General features: G+C 38.1%; 1 protein-coding gene across 11 annotated transcripts in view; it reads left to right on the forward strand.

Annotated features, from left to right (window-relative positions):
• LOC122791844 overlaps positions 1–16,364 on the forward strand; it is a 2,266,858-nt gene that overhangs the window by 1,891,839 nt on the left and 358,655 nt on the right. For 9 of the 11 annotated variants that reach the window (XM_044059812.1, XM_044059805.1, XM_044059804.1 and 6 more), the window contains 2 exons: positions 754–801; positions 8,912–8,959. In XM_044059812.1, coding sequence (XP_043915747.1) covers positions 754–801; positions 8,912–8,959 — 96 coding nt within the window. The remainder of the gene's footprint in view (positions 1–753; positions 802–8,911; positions 8,960–16,364) is intronic. The other 2 variants (XM_044059813.1, XM_044059811.1) reach the window with 1 other exon arrangement.

Raw genomic sequence — 16,364 nt, forward strand, 5'->3', positions numbered from 1 at the left:
AGTTTCGATTTTACAAAAAAATCTTTGTCACCTGCATGTTTTTAAGTGAGTGTATTCACATTTAATTTGTATTGTGATAGATAAATGTCAGTAATGCAATCATCTTTTTATATTAGTTACAATAGTTACTGCTGTTGCTGTGCTTTGCCTTTGATACCTTTTAGGTATTATACCTGAATATCATTTATACATGCCTCATGCAGTATAGCAGCATTATTTTTTTTTTTTGGGGGGGGGGGCTCGTTTACAGAAATAAATATTCCAAGACAGACAAAGGATAATGTCAGCCATAAGGACAACTGCATCCTCATGGCATCAGTCAGGAATATGCAAACATCTGTTTGGTAAAGGGGGATCCCAAACAAACTGGTAAGACAAAAGCCTGGAATCAGTTGTCATGGACATTAATGCAGTGAGTGGCAGAAACTGCACATTAACAAAATGCAAGATCAGGGCAAATGATATGGTAGGATGTGCTAGAGCGAAGGTAAGGCAGAATGCAATGGCCCCTAGCAGTACTTGGGGGCCTTTAACATGTATCCCTTTAACAGCAGATGAGGAGTCCCTTCTCTCCATTTGCATGGATGAATATGACACAAATGGAATAGTCAGAGGTGGAGTGGACACTGGCTTTTATCAATGTCTGCAGCAGCTACATGCATCTGCTCGAGAATGTTGGTTTAAAAACATTTATATATAGAATTGAATGCTGACATGGAATTATTATATTAAACACATCCTTTCTATTAACAGGTGAAATTTCCTCAACTACACACAATAACAAAGAAGCCATTTCACATGGTAAGTGTCTCTCATACCTGCTTACTAAGCATAATATAATGCATGTTATTTCTTTACCCGTAATGTATTCAGGTAATTTTTACAGGGTCAGTAGCAGAAACAAACAGTTTATTTATACCAATAAATTTGTAGGATATCAGCAGCAGAATAGCTGATGAAGATGATGATAACATTGTACACAGTCCCCAATTTTAATGGTAGCATTACACACACACCATAACATGTTTGTAACTCTGTGGGAAGTGATAGTGCACCATGCTGATGTTACAGTTCAGCTTGTACAGGGAGAAAAGTCCTGCACCTCTACACCAGTATCTGCAAACCCAAACAAACACTTCCAGGATGATAACTGACATTATGAGGTAACAGTGTCCACTGTGACTGCCTTTACAAATCGGAGCTAGTTGCAGGAATTTGTCACAGCAACCCCAGGAAACACATAAAGCTTTGGCTGTTCAGCAGCAAATGTGCCATGACATACTTAGGTCTCACAGCACTGTCACAGAGAATCTGGTGGAAATGGTCACAGTCCTCTAGGCATAGATGAGAATTTACAGCAATATATGGAAATGACAGCGAGCAGGGATAATGCAATGACTACTCTATTGCGTTTTATGGTTGCATAACCAGCTTCTTTGGCTGCCTCCATTTGTACACTAATTAAGATCGACCAGACACGAACAGGAGTCAGTCTTGGATGGGGAAGAGGGTGGGGAACTTTCTAATCACCTGGGTGCAGATCACATGAGACTACATGTGCTTCGCAAAATATATTGCTTTTTTGTGACAAAAGGGGGAATAATACTTTTTCTTTTCCACCTAAAAGCTGCAATGATGTGCACAAGGAATATGAGTAATCCTTTCAGGTATAGATCAATGTCTTAGTCTGAACAAATGTATAAAGGGCAGAGTTTGCATCTGTAGATGAGAACCCATTAGAGGTTATTATATCTCCTGGACTTTCTAGAAGGAACAAGGAGTTTTCTGCACTGTGCTTTTGATCTTGAATCTTGGAAGATCTATTTAAGATGTTATCTGTCAGACTTTAAAGTTTATTTTGCCATTTTAAAAGTCCTTAGTGAATATCATAAAGGACTGAAATGAATGGACATTTAAGTCATTTTCACCCTCACTAACTGTGCAATTACACACACACACACACACACACACACACACACACACACACACACACACACACACACACACACACACACATGCACACATGCATACATGCACACACGCACGCACACACGGACACGCACGCACACGCACACACACACATGCACACACACACACACACACACACACACACACACACACACACACACACGCACACATACACACGCACACATACACACACACACACACACACACACACACACACACACACACACACACACACACACACACACACCACACCAAAATGATAAAAGATAATGGGAAAACTATTTTTTGTTGTAGACAAAACAAATAAAACTCAACACACTGAAATCCAGAATTTCAACAATATGCATAGTGCAGTGGTGTAGCAGTAGAGTTGTCGCCTCACAGCAAGAGATTCTCGCTTTCAATTCCCAGCTGGGGTGTCTTCTGTGTGAAGTCTGTATGTCCTCCCTGCATTTTGTGGGTTTCCTCTGGGTGCTCCGGTTTCCTCCCACTTTACAAAAATTGGCTTTGTTCCAAGTCAGACTTTCCCAGTTAACAAATGTTAAATGAATGGTTAATGTAAATTCAAAAGCTTTCATTTAACCAAGGCTTCATCAGATAAAACATTCATTTATATTGCATCCATTTTTATACATATATCCCACCAATTATGTGATCTGATGCAAAATGAAATGAAATTAGCTTTTGTTAAATAAAATTCGCATTTTTTTGTCTTTCAAAGTTAGGTAATTCTTTATCAACAGTAAAGTGAAGTTAGGATTGTAGGCTTCCTCATCCTGTTGAGCAAAATAGATAGTGACAATGAAAATACCAAAGATATAGACCAAAACAAAGTTTGTTTTGCTTTCAAACAAGCTGTAAGTCACCATGTTGTTATATTAAACTGCTCAACGTATTGAACATGCAGCTTTCCTACAAAAATCAATATTCTTTACAAACGCAGTAATGTGATCACTATGGTTTCTGAGAGAGTAGGGTATACCAGACCTATGACTTAATTAAACTGAGCTAGCAAGTAAGCTGTAATGGTTTAAACAGTACATGGATGTGGACTATCTATTTCAGGTTCTAAAGCTGTAATATGATTGCTTTATGAATATTCATTACAATGACCAGTTTATATTACAGTAGTAGGATATATAAGATTAAAATGAACTCACTGCGGCAAAAATAAATAAAAACACACTTGACAGAACTGGCATTAAGCACTTTTGTCCTTTAATGATGTGAAGAACTTCATCAGAATACAGTAAAAATGAAAAAATGCTGTAAGATGCTGTAGAAATATACGGTAATATACTTATAAGATATGATATGTAAGATGCCATTGACAGTTCTGCATTTCATTGCTCTGTAGCAAATATCCACGAATAGTATTGCTACTCATATATGCAAATAAATCCAGTGTGAGTTATTCACGCTTAGAAAATGTGAAGGCATTTTGAAAAAAAAAACACCAATTTATGGTAAAAGTATAATGTATTTAAAGTTAAGAGTTAATTGTATAGACAGCCTATGTGAAATCCATAGGCTTCATATGATTTTGTATGTATTCTGTTATTATGGATAGACTCGGTTATGCAGTCATGATTGAAAGACTTAAGTCAAGCATCAGATTTAACAGATTTTTTTATTATTTTTATTATTTAAAAAATAAAGGGTTTATTATTTTTATTTAGTTGTATCATCGTATGAGATGAGATGGAGATATGCTCTAGAGAGAAGAGGAATGAAGGTGAGCAGCACTAAGACAGAATATATTTGTGTGAATGAGAGGGAAGATAGAGGAATGGTGAGGATGCAGGGAGTAGAGTTGATAAAGGGGAATGAGTTTAAATACTTGGGATCAATAGTTCAGAGTAATGGTGAGTGTGAAAGAGAGCTGAAGACGAGAGTACAGGCAGGATGCAGTGGGTGGAGAAGAGTGTCAGGAGTGATTTGTGACAGACGAGTACCAGTAAGAGTGAAAGGGAAGGTCTACAAGAGTGTAGTGAGACCAGCTATGTTATATGGGTTAGAGACAGTGGCACTGACAAAAAGGCAGGAGTTAGAGCTAGATGTGGCAGAGTTAAAGATGTTAAGAATTGCCCTGGGTGTGACGAGGGTGGACAGGATCAGGAATAAGTATATTAGAGGGTCAGCCCAGGTAGGAAGGTTTGGAGACAAAACCAGAGATGCAAGATCACGTTGGTTTGGGCAAGTGCTGAGGAGGGATGCAGAGTATATTGGGAAAAAGATGCTAAGGATGAACAGGAAAAGAGGAAGGCCTAAGATAAGGTTTATGGATGTGGTGAGAGAGGACATGCAGATGGTTGGTGTGATGGAGCAAGATGCAGAGGACAGGAAGAAATGGAAACAGATGATCCCCTGTGGCGACCCCTAACGGGAAAAGCTAAAAGAAGATGATGATTTAGTTGTATCATCATACTGATTAATCTAAAGAATGGAAAGAGGGAAATAGCAAAGTATGAAAATGGGAGGCACAAAAAAGAGATAAACACAGCAGGAACACATCATGATGGTTGTGCAGAAGGAGGTTGGAGAGGAGTACAATAATGTGCACTTAGCTTTATGCTAAATAACTGTAAGCATATAAGGAGGATGGTTTAAAAATGAATACAGTAGTAATACAACTGCTCATTGATCAGTATGTGCTGGTCATTCACTTGACATGACAACCTTCACACCTTATCCCTCAATCTCCACTGTGACTAGAGTGCCATGCTTGAGAGTTCAGCCATCTTGTACATTCAGTTAATGCTGTGGAAGAAATCACTGTCTTATATAATTATCATGTGAAGATTGGATGAAGATAGATGAAGGCTGCCAGCCTAGCTAGATAGAATTTTATAGATCATTCTGTCATTTGTAAATATTAATGTAAGCCACAGGCTTGTTGTCTTAAATGGAAAAAAATGCTGTTGCATTTGGAACTGCAAAAAAATGCAACAACAGTGCAGTCTGCTGTAAAGAAGCTAAGTCAAGCATTTTATGACTGTCTTTGATCTTTATTTATTTTATTTATTTATTTTATTTTACATTTGTTGACCAGGCTAGTCTAACTGGATACATGTCCATTTTCAGTAAAGGCCCGGGGAGAAAAGCTCCAACACACACACACAATATAATACTAAATGATGCAACAGTGCAAGCTTGATGTAAAAGTTATTAATAAAAGTACAATACTAATGGTGAGCATAATACAAATAGTAAAGTTAATGTACAAAAAGTTGTTTACTATATACATATATACATAGATTTAAATTGCAATATCATGGTTTATATGGAAAATTAAGGAAACGTCAGTAGTTAGTACAGTATAGTATAAGCTGAAGAGTATCCATAGGTATAAAGTAAAAAAAGAGTTAGTCAGGGTTAGTACAAGGGCATAACCAACGTGTACTAAGAAATAGTTTTAGTTTCTGTTTAAAAAGTGTTATTGAGTACAGAGACATGAGTTCAGTGGAAAGTAGGTTCCTGTGTATTCCTACAGTATTAGAGAACAGAGAGTCTCCTTCTAAGTTGTTGGATCTGCTAGTACTAATAAGTTGTTTATCTGAGGAGCATAGATTCTTAAGATTGTTGCAAGGGGTAATGAGAGTAGAGAGTGCAGGAGTATTGGTGGGGTGATACAGGCTCTTATGGGTAAATGCAAGCTGGTGAAATAGAAGCTGATTTTGGAACTCTAGCCATCCTAGTTGTTTTAGATTACTACAATGATGAGTTCTAAAAGGAGAGCCAGTGGCAAATCTAGCAATATTAGCAACTTTAAAGTTGGCTCTGGCCTGTCTAGGTGAAGGAATTCTTGCTATTGTTTTAAAGACAGAGTTAATGACTAGAATTTGCATGCATAAATGTCCTTTATGTGTTTGCTTCCTGACCTGGTGCAAGCTTACTAAAGAATGTAGTTTCTGTTAGCCTGGAAACCCAGGGAAGTGTGAAGAATGATGTAATGTCAACCAGGAATGTGATTTTTAAAAACAGAGGGAATCAGAGAACAATAAGCATTTTTGTCTTGACCATCCAACTCATCAGCACTCTGCTTTTGCTCTATATGTAAGTTTATCCTAGACTTGTGTTTTCTTTTAGAAATAGCAAAAACTAGAAAGATTAGACTAAGTGTTTCTCTGTGATGTCAGAACTGTACTACTGAATTATTTTAAGTATTTCTCTGTGACCTGTGAACGCTTGACTAGCACTGTGTAGTAAAACGCATTGTGTTTTTAATTATTTATTTTCACATTTTTAAACCCTTTTAACTGTGTCTGTTTTCTGCAGAGATAAGTTAAGCTCTAAGAGTACATTGCATGTATATAATGATCCTGTACCAAGTCACTCTATTAAGCCTTGACTGTTTAGTTATACTACCAATTGGATAATAATATTGCACAGTAATAATTGGACACCCTTTTAAGGGCCTTTGGGTAGCTGATAATTATTAGCTGGATGGTGGCAGTGATTTCTACTGTATAGTCTGGGAAAAGGGGTCACAGCTGAAGAACATATGCCAGCCTTTCCCAGGAGTGTCTGTGTGGTTATATAAACGCTTCTCAAAGTCTGTGTGTTTATGTGTGTGTGTGTGTGTGTGTGTGTGTGTGTGTGTGTGTGTGTGTGTGTGTGTGTGTGTGTGTGTGTGAGCTACTTGGGCAGGGACACAAAGTCCTGGTTGGACAGAGAGGGTACTGGATGTTTTAGCTTGCCCACTAAACTGAGATCTGGACCCTATAGCTGTGCCAATGGGGAGTCTTATTGGGGACCTGGAGAGCAAGGGAGTGACCAGCCCCTGACTGACTGTGATCTCTGTGTGCTCTCAAGGGAAATTACTCTTTACTGTGTGTATTTGTTATCATTTCCTCCTATATGAGACATCCCTCACTGGTGTTAGTGGTGAGGTTTTAGGCTCCTTGATTGCTGGGCCATGGCACGGACGTCTCATATCATACTAATAAATATTTTTGACCAACACAAAGAAAATACTTTCTTTACAAAAATGGTCTGCAGGTTGTTTAACTACTAAGGAAATGCATTACTGTAAATGAGATAATATGGAAATGCAATTTTTCTTTTTTGTACATATAGATACATTTACATACATGAAAAAACAATTGTGGGTGTGCTCATGCAGATACATATTATAATTTAGAGACAAATGAATGCAGACTTGGGTCTATTATGCATGGACGACATTTCAGAATGTCAAAGACCATATGCCAGAGACCATATGATCGACATTCGAAATGTCAACCATGTAATAAAATAACAAAAAATCACAGTGACAACTTACCTTCACACCATTAGCAGGTGAGCTATGCCCGCTGCACCCCCACCCCCTAACTTAAAAATACCAACTCCGAGATCGCACTACAGTGTAGAAATGGAAATCTTTCCATTACACACTATAAGGAGATGCCAGTTCCGCATGGTCAACATTTCGAATGTCAATCATATGGTCTCAGGCATATAGTCTTCGACATTCTGAAATGTCGACCATGTATAGTAGACCAATATATTGTATTCATACATATATTACATCTGTATTTACATAGACAATTATGTTATCACAAAAGGGTTCCATATATTTGTATACAGACGCAGTTCTGTGTTTAGATATGATTAAGCTTTCTTTTGCATTACTATAATAACATTTTATGTACATATTTCCATACCTTCAAATATGCAACATTGTTATTGCTTCTTTTTATCTTTACCATAAACAAAAAATAATAAACAAATACTTACTTTAGTACTTTGGTCTTCTCACCACTACCTGATCAACCCACTTGGCCAGCTGGTTGGGCCTATAATTCTGTAGCTTATCATATCTGCAATAGCATTGTTAGCCAGAGTGGATGACCCCTGTCAGGGATGATAGGTTCTCCCCCTTCTCCTGCCAGATGTTTATTTTTCCACTCACTACCACTAAAGCATGCCTGGATCTTATGCATGAATAAGTCAGTCAGATGGTAGACCACCTGATCTTTGTGTCCTTATCTGACCAGCTTGGTGAGTGGCCTTGTGCCTTTACAGATGATGCCTTCATTTGAAGTGCAGAGCCAGAATAAAGAAAGTATGAGCCTGGCTGTGGTTCATAGGTTTAGAAACACTCACTCTGGGGTGTGATATCACCCTAAGCAAAGTCAGTTAACCAGCAGGGACATTGAACAAGACACTGTTGTTATCGGCAAGTTTCGATTTTACAAAAAAATCTTTGTCACCTGCATGTTTTTAAGTGAGTGTATTCACATTTAATTTGTATTATGTGATAGATAAATGTCAGTAATGCAATCATCTTTTTATATTAGTTACAATAGTTACTGCTGTTGCTGTGCTTTGCCTTTGATACCTTTTAGGTATTATACCTGAATATCATTTATACATGCCTCATGCAGTATAGCAGCATTATTTTTTTTTTTGGGGGGGGGGGGGGGGCTCGTTTACAGAAATAAATATTCCAAGGCACACAAAGGATAATGTCAGCCATAAGGACAACTGCATCCTCATGGCATCAGTCAGGAATATGCAAACATCTGTTTGGTAAAGGGGGATCCCAAACAAGCTGGTAAGACAAAAGCCTGGAATCAGTTGTCATGGACATTAATGCATTCAGTGGCAGAAACTGCACATTAACAAAATGCAAGAACAGGGCAAATGATATGGTAGGATGTGCTAGAGCTAAGGTAAGGCAGAATGCAATGGCCCCTAGCAGTACTTGGGGGCCTTTAACATGTATCCATTTAACAGCAGATGAGGAGTCCCTTCTCTCCATTTGCATGGATGAATATGACACAAATAGAGTAGTCAGAGGTGGAGTGGACACTGGCTGTTATCAATGTCTGCAGCAGCTACATGCATCTGCTCGAGAATGTTGGTTTAAAAACATTTATATATAGAATTGAATGCTGACATGGAATTATTATATTAAACACATCCTTTCTATTAACAGGTGAAATTTCCTCAACTACACACAATAACAAAGAAGCCAGTACACATGGTAAGTGTCTCTCATACCTGCTTACTAAGCATAATATAATGCATGTTATTTCTTTACCCGCACTGTATTCAGATAATTTTTACAGGGTCAGTAGCAGAAACAAACAGTTCATTTATATCAATAAATTTGTAGCATATCAGTAGCAGACTAGCTGATGAAGATGATGAAAACATTGTACACAGTCCCCAATTTTAATGGCAGCATCACACACACACCATAACATGTTTGTATCTCTGTGGGAAGTGATAGTGCACCATGCTGATGTTACAGTTCAGCTTGTACAGGGAGAAAAGTCCTGCACCTCTACACCAGTATCTGCAAACCCAAACACTTCCAGGATGATAACTGACATTATGAGGTAACAGTGTCCACTGTGACTGCCTTTACAAATCGGAGCTAGTTGCAGGAATTTGTCACAGCAACCCCAGGAAACACATAATGCTTTGGCTGCTCAGCAGCAAATGTTCCATGACATACTTAGGGCTCACAGCACTGTCACAGAGAATCTGGTGGAAATGGTCACAGTCCTCTAGGCATAGATGAGAATTTACAGCAATATATGGAAATGACAGTGAGCAGGGATAATGCAATGACTACTCTATTGCGTTTTATGGTTGCATAACCAGCTTCTTTGGCTGCCTCCATTTGTACACTAATTAAGATGTACACTAATTAAGATCGACCAGACACAAACAGGAGTCAGTCTTGGATTGGGAAGAGGGTGGGGAACTTTCTAATCACCTGGGTGCAGATTACATAAGACTACATGTGCTTCGCAAAATATATTGCTTTTTTGTGACAAAAGGGGGAATAATACATTTTCTTTTCCACCTAAAAGCTGCAATGATGTGCACAAGGAATATGAGTAATCCTTTCAGGTATAGATCAACGTCTTAGTCTGAACAAATGTATAAAGGGCAGAGTTTGCATCTGTAGATGAGAACCCATTAGAGGTTATTATATCTCCTGGACTTGCTAGAAGGAACAAGGAGTTTTCTGCACTGTGCTTTTGATCTTGAATCTTGGATGATCTATTTAAGATGTTATCTGTCAGACTTTAAAGTTTATTTTGCCAGTTTAAAAGTCCATAGGGAATATCATAAAGGACTGAAATGAATGGACATTTAAGTCATTTTCACCCTCACTAACTGTGCAATTACACACACACACACACACACACACACACACACACACACACACACACACACACACACACACACACACATGCACACATGCATACATGCACACACGCACGCACACACACACACACACACACACACACACACACACACACACACATGCACACACACACACACACACACACACACACACACACATACACACACACACACACACACACACACACACACACACACACACGCACACACACACACACACACACACACACACACACACACACACACACACACACACACACACACACACACACACACCACACCAAAATGATAAAAGATAATGGGAAAACTATTTTTTGTTGTAGACAAAACAAATAAAACTCAACACACTGAAATCCAGAATTTCAACAATATGCATAGTGCAGTGGTGTAGCAGTAGAGTTGTCGCCTCACAGCAAGAGATTCTCGCTTTCAATTCCCAGCTGGGTGTCTTCTGTGTGAAGTCTGCATGTCCTCCCTGCATTTTGTGGGTTTCCTCTGGGTGCTCCAGTTTCCTCCCACTTTACAAAAATTGGCTTTGTTCCAAGTCAGTTCCCAGTTAACAAATGTTAAATGAATGGTTAATGTAAATTCAAAAGCTTTCATTTAACCAAGGCTTCATCAGATAAAACATTCATTTATATTGCATCCATTTTTATACATATATCCCACCAATTATGTGATCTGATGCAAAATGAAATGAAATTAGCTTTTGTTAAATAAAATTCGCATTTTTTTGTCTTTCAAAGTTAGGTAATTCTTTATCAACAGTAAAGTGAAGTTAGGATTGTAGGCTTCCTCATCCTGTTGAGCAAAATAGATAGTGACAATGAAAATACCAAAGATATAGACCAAAACAAAGTTTGTTTTGCATTCAAACAAGCTGTAAGTCACCATGTTGTTATATTAAACTGCTCAACGTATTGAACATGCAGCTTTCCTACAAAAATCAATATTCTTTACAAACGCAGTAATGTGATCACTATGGTTTCTGAGAGAGTAGGGTATACCAGACCTATGACTTAATTAAACTGAGCTAGCAAGTAAGCTGTAATGGTTTAAACAGTACATGGATGTGGACTATCTATTTCAGGTTCTAAAGCTGTAATATGATTGCTTTATGAATATTCATTACAATGACCAGTTTATATTACAGTAGTAGGATATATAAGATTAAAATGAACTCACTGCAGCAAAAATTAATAAAAACACACTTGACAGAACTGGCATTAAGCACTTTTGTCATTTAATGATGCGAAAAACTTCATCAGAATACAGTAAAAAGGAAAAAATGCTGTAAGATGCTGTAGAAATATACAGTAATATAAGATATGATATGTAAGATGCCATTGACAGTTCTGCATTTCATTGCTCTGTAGCAAATATCCACGAATAGTATTGCTACTCATATATGCAAATAAATCCAGTGTGAGTTATTCACGCTTAGAAAATGTGAAGGCATTTTGAAAAAAAAACACCAGTTTATGGTAAAAGTATAATGTATTTAAAGTTAAGAGTTAATTGTATAGAAAGCCTATGTGAAATCCATAGGCTTCATATGATTTTGTATGTATTCTGTTATTATGGATAGACTCGGTTATGCACAGTCATGATTGAAAGACTTAAGTCAAGCATCAGATTTAACAGATTTTATTATTATTTTTATTATTTAAAAAATAAAGGGTTTTATTATTTTTATTTAGTTGCATCATCGTATGAGATGAGATGGAGGTATGCTCTAGAGAGAAGAGGAATGAAGGTGAGCAGCACTAAGACAGAATATATGTGTGTGAATGAGAGGGAGGATAGAGGAATGGTGAGGATGCAGGGAGTAGAGTTGATAAAGGGGAATGAGTTTAAATACTTGGGATCAATAGTTCAGAGTAATGGTGAGTGTGGAAGAGAGGTGAAGACGAGAGTACAGGCAGGATGCAGTGGGTGGAGAAGAGTGTCAGGAGTGATTTGTGACAGACGAGTACCAGTAAGAGTGAAAGGGAAGGTCTACAAGAGGGCAGTGAGACCAGCTATGTGATATGGGTTGGAGACAGTGGCACAGACAAAAAGACAGGAGTTAGGGCTGGATGTGGCAGAGTTAAAGATGTTAAGATTTGCCCTGGGTGTGACGAGGGTGGACATGATCAGGAATAAGTATATTAGAGGGTCAGCCCAGGTTGGAAGGTTTGGAGACAAAGCCAGAGATGCAAGATTACGTTGGCTTGGGCATGTGCTGAGGAGGGATGCAGAGTATATTGGGAAAAAGATGCTAAGGATGAAGCTGCCTGGTAACAGGAAAAGAGGAAGGCCTAAGATAAGGTTTATGGATGTGGTGAGAGAGGACGTGCAGGTGGTTGGTGTGACAGAGCAAGATGCAGAGGACAGGAAGAAATGGAAACAGATGATCCTCTGTGGCGACCCCTAACGGGAAAAGCTGAAAGAAGATTATGATCTAGTTGTATCATCATACTGATTAATCTAAAGAATGGAAAGAGGGAAATAGCAAAGTATGAAAATGGGAGGCACAAAAAAGAGATAAACACAGCAGGAACACATCATGATGGTTGTGCAGAAGGAGGTTGGAGAGGAGTACAATAATGTGCACTTAGCTTTATGCTAAATAACTCTAAGCATATAAGGAGGATGGTTTAAAAATGAATACAGTAGTAATACAACTGCTCATTGATCAGTATGTGCTGGTCATTCATTTGATATTGTAACCTTCACACCTTATCCCAAAATCTCCACTGTGACTAGAGTGCAATGCTTGAGAGTTCAGCCATCTTGTACATTCAGTTAATGTTGTGGAAGAAACCACTGTCTTATACAATTATCATGTGAAGATTGGATGAAGATAGATGAAGGCTGCCAGCCTAGCCAGATAGAATTTTACAGATCATTCTGTCATTTGTAAATATTAATGTAAGCCACAGGCTTGTTGTCTTAAATGGAAAAAAATGCTGTTGCATGTGGAACTGCAAAAAACTGTAACAACAGTGCAGTCTGCTGTCTTTGAACTTTATTTATTTTATTTATTTATTTTATTTTACATTTGTTGACCAGGCTAGTCTAACTGGATACATGTCCATTTTCAGTAGAGGCCCGGGGGAGAAAAGCTCCAACACACACACACAATATAGTAATAAATGATGCAACAGTACAAGCTTGATGTAAATGTTATTAATAAAAGTACAATACTAATGGTGAGCGTAATACAAATAGTAAAGTTAATGTACAAAAAGTTGTTTATTATATACATATATACATAGATTTAAATTGCAATATCATGGTTTATATGGAAAATTAAGGAAAAGTCAGTAGTTAGTGCAGTATACTATAAGCTGAAGAGTATCCATAGGTATAAAGTAAAAAAAGAGTTAGTCAGGTTTAGTACAAGGGCATAACGAATGTGTACTAAGAAATAGTTTTAGTTTCTTTTTAAAAAGTGTTATTGAGGACAGAGATATGAGTTCAGTGGAAAGTAGGTTCCAGTGTTTTCCTACAGTATTAGAGAACAGAGAGACTCCTTCTAAGTTGTTGGATCTGCTAGTACTAATAAGTTGTTTATCTGAGGAGCATAGATTCTTAAGATTGTTGTAAGGGGTAATGAGAGTAGAGAGTGCTTGAGTATAAGTGGGTTGATACAGGCTCTTATGGGAAAATGCAAGCTGGTGAAATAGAAGCTGATTTTGGAACTCTAGCCATCCTAGTTGTTTTAGATTACTACAATGATGAGTTCTAAAAGGAGAGCCAGTGGCAAATCTAGCAATATTAGCAACTTTAAAGTTGGCTCTGGCCTGTCTAGGTGAAGGAATTCTTGCTATTGTTTTAAAGACAGAGTTAATGACCAGAATTTGCATGCATAAATGTCCTTTATGTGTTTGCTTCCTGTCCTGGTGCGAGCTTACTAAAGAATGTAGTTTCTGTTAGCCTGGAAACCCAGGGAAGTGCGAAGAATGATGTAATGTCAACCAGGAATGTGATTTTTAAAAACAGAGAGAATCAGAGAGCAATAAGCATTTTTGTCTTAGCCATCCAACTCATCAGCACTCTGCCTTTGCTCTATATGTAAGTTTATCCTAGACTTGTGTTTTCTTTTAGAAATAGCTAGAAACTAGAAAGATTAGACTAAGTGTTTCTCTGTGATGTCAGAACTGTACTACTGAATTATTTTAAGCATTTCTCTGTGATCTGTGAACTCTTGACTAGCACTGTGTAGTAAAAAGCATTGTGTTTTTAATTATTTATTATCACATTTTAAACCCTTTTAACTGTGTCTGTTTTCTGTAGAGATAAGTTAAGCTCTAAGAGTACATTGCATGTATATAGTGATCCTGTACCAAGTCACTCTATTAAGCTTTGACTGTTTAGTTATACTACCAATTGGATAATAATATTGCACAGTAATAATTGGACACCCTTTTAAGGGCCTTTGGGTAGCTGATAATTATTAGCTGGGTGGTGGCAGTGATTTCTACTGTATAGTCTGGGAAAAGGGGTCACAGCTGGAGGACATATGCCAGCCTTCCCCAGGAGTGTCTGTGTGGTTATATAAACTCTTCTCAAAGTGTGTGTGTGTGTGTGTGTGTGTGTGTGTGTGTGTGTGTGTGTGTGTGTGTGTGTGTGTGTGTGTGTGTGTGCGTGTGTGCGTGCGTGTGTGTGTGTGTGTGTGTGTGTGTGTGTGTGTGTGTGTGTGTGTGTGTGTGAGCTACTTGGGCAGGGACACAAAGCCCTGGTTGGACAGAGAGGGTACTGGATGTTTTAGCTTGCCCACTAAGCTGAGATCTGGACCCTATAGCTGTGCCAATGGGGAGTCTTATTGGGGATCTGGAGAGCAAGGGAGTGACCAGCCCCTGACTGACTGTGATCTCTGTATGCTCTCAAGGGAAATTACACTTTACTGTGTGTATTTGTTATCCTTTCCTCCTATATGAGACATCCCTCACTGGTGTTAGTGGTGAGGATTGAGGCTCCTTGAATGCTGGGCCAGGGCACGGACGTCTCATATCATACTAATAAATATTTTTGACCAACACAAAGAAAATACTTTCTTTACAAAAATGGTCTGCAGGTTGTTTAACTACTAAGGAAATGCATTACTGTAAATGAGATAATATGGAAATGCAATTTTTCTTTTTTGTACATATAGATACATTTACATACATGAAAAAACAATTGTGGGTGTGCTCATGCAGATACATATTATAATTTAGAGACAAATGAATGCAGACTTGGGTCTACTATGCATGGTCGACATTTCAGAATGTCAAAGACCATATGCCAGAGACCATATGATCGACATTCGAAATGTCAACCATGTAATAAAATAACAAAAAAACACAGTGATAGCTTACCTTCACACCATTAGCAGGTGAGCTATGCCCGCTGCACCCCCACCCCCTAACTTAAATATACCAACTCCGAGATCGCACTACAGTGCAGAAATGGAAATCTTTCCATTACACACTATAAGGAGATGCCAGTTCTGCATGGTCAACATTTCGAATGTCGATCATATGGTCTCGGGCATATGGTCTTCGACATTCTGAAATGTCGACCATGTATAGTAGACCAATATATTGTATTCATACATATATTGCATCTGTATTTACATAGACAATTATGTTATCACAAAAGGATTCCATATATTTGTATACAGATGCAGTTCTCTGTTTAGATATGATTAAGTTTTCTTTTGCATTACTATAATAACATTTTATGTACATATTTCCATACCTTCAAATATGCAACATTGTTATTGCTTCTTTTTATCTTTACCATAAACAAAAAATAATAAACAAATACTTACTTTAGTTCTTTGATCTTCTCACCACTACCTGATCAACCCACTTGGCCAGCTGGTTGGGCCTATAATTCTGTAGCTTATCATATCTGCAATAGCATTGTTAGCCAGAGTGGATGACCCCTGTCAGGGATGATAGGTTCTACCCCTACTCCTGCCAGATGTTTATTTTTCCACTCACTACCACTAAAGCATGCCTGGATCTTATCCATGTATAAGTCAGTCAGATGGTAGACCACATGATCTTTGTGTCCTTATCTGACCAGCTTGGTGTGTGGCCTTGTGCCTTTACAGATGATGCCTTCATTTGAAGTGCAGAGCCAGAATAAAGAAAGTATGCACCTGGCTGTGGTTCATAGGTTTAGAAACACTCACTCTGGGGTGTGATATCACCCTAAGCAAAGTCACTTAACCTGCAGGGACATTGAACAAG

Source organism: Protopterus annectens, chromosome 17.part0 (assembly GCF_019279795.1).
Source record: "Protopterus annectens isolate FY-2018-M chromosome 17.part0, PAN1.0, whole genome shotgun sequence".
In the NCBI taxonomy this organism is placed as follows: Eukaryota; Metazoa; Chordata; order Ceratodontiformes; family Protopteridae; genus Protopterus; species Protopterus annectens.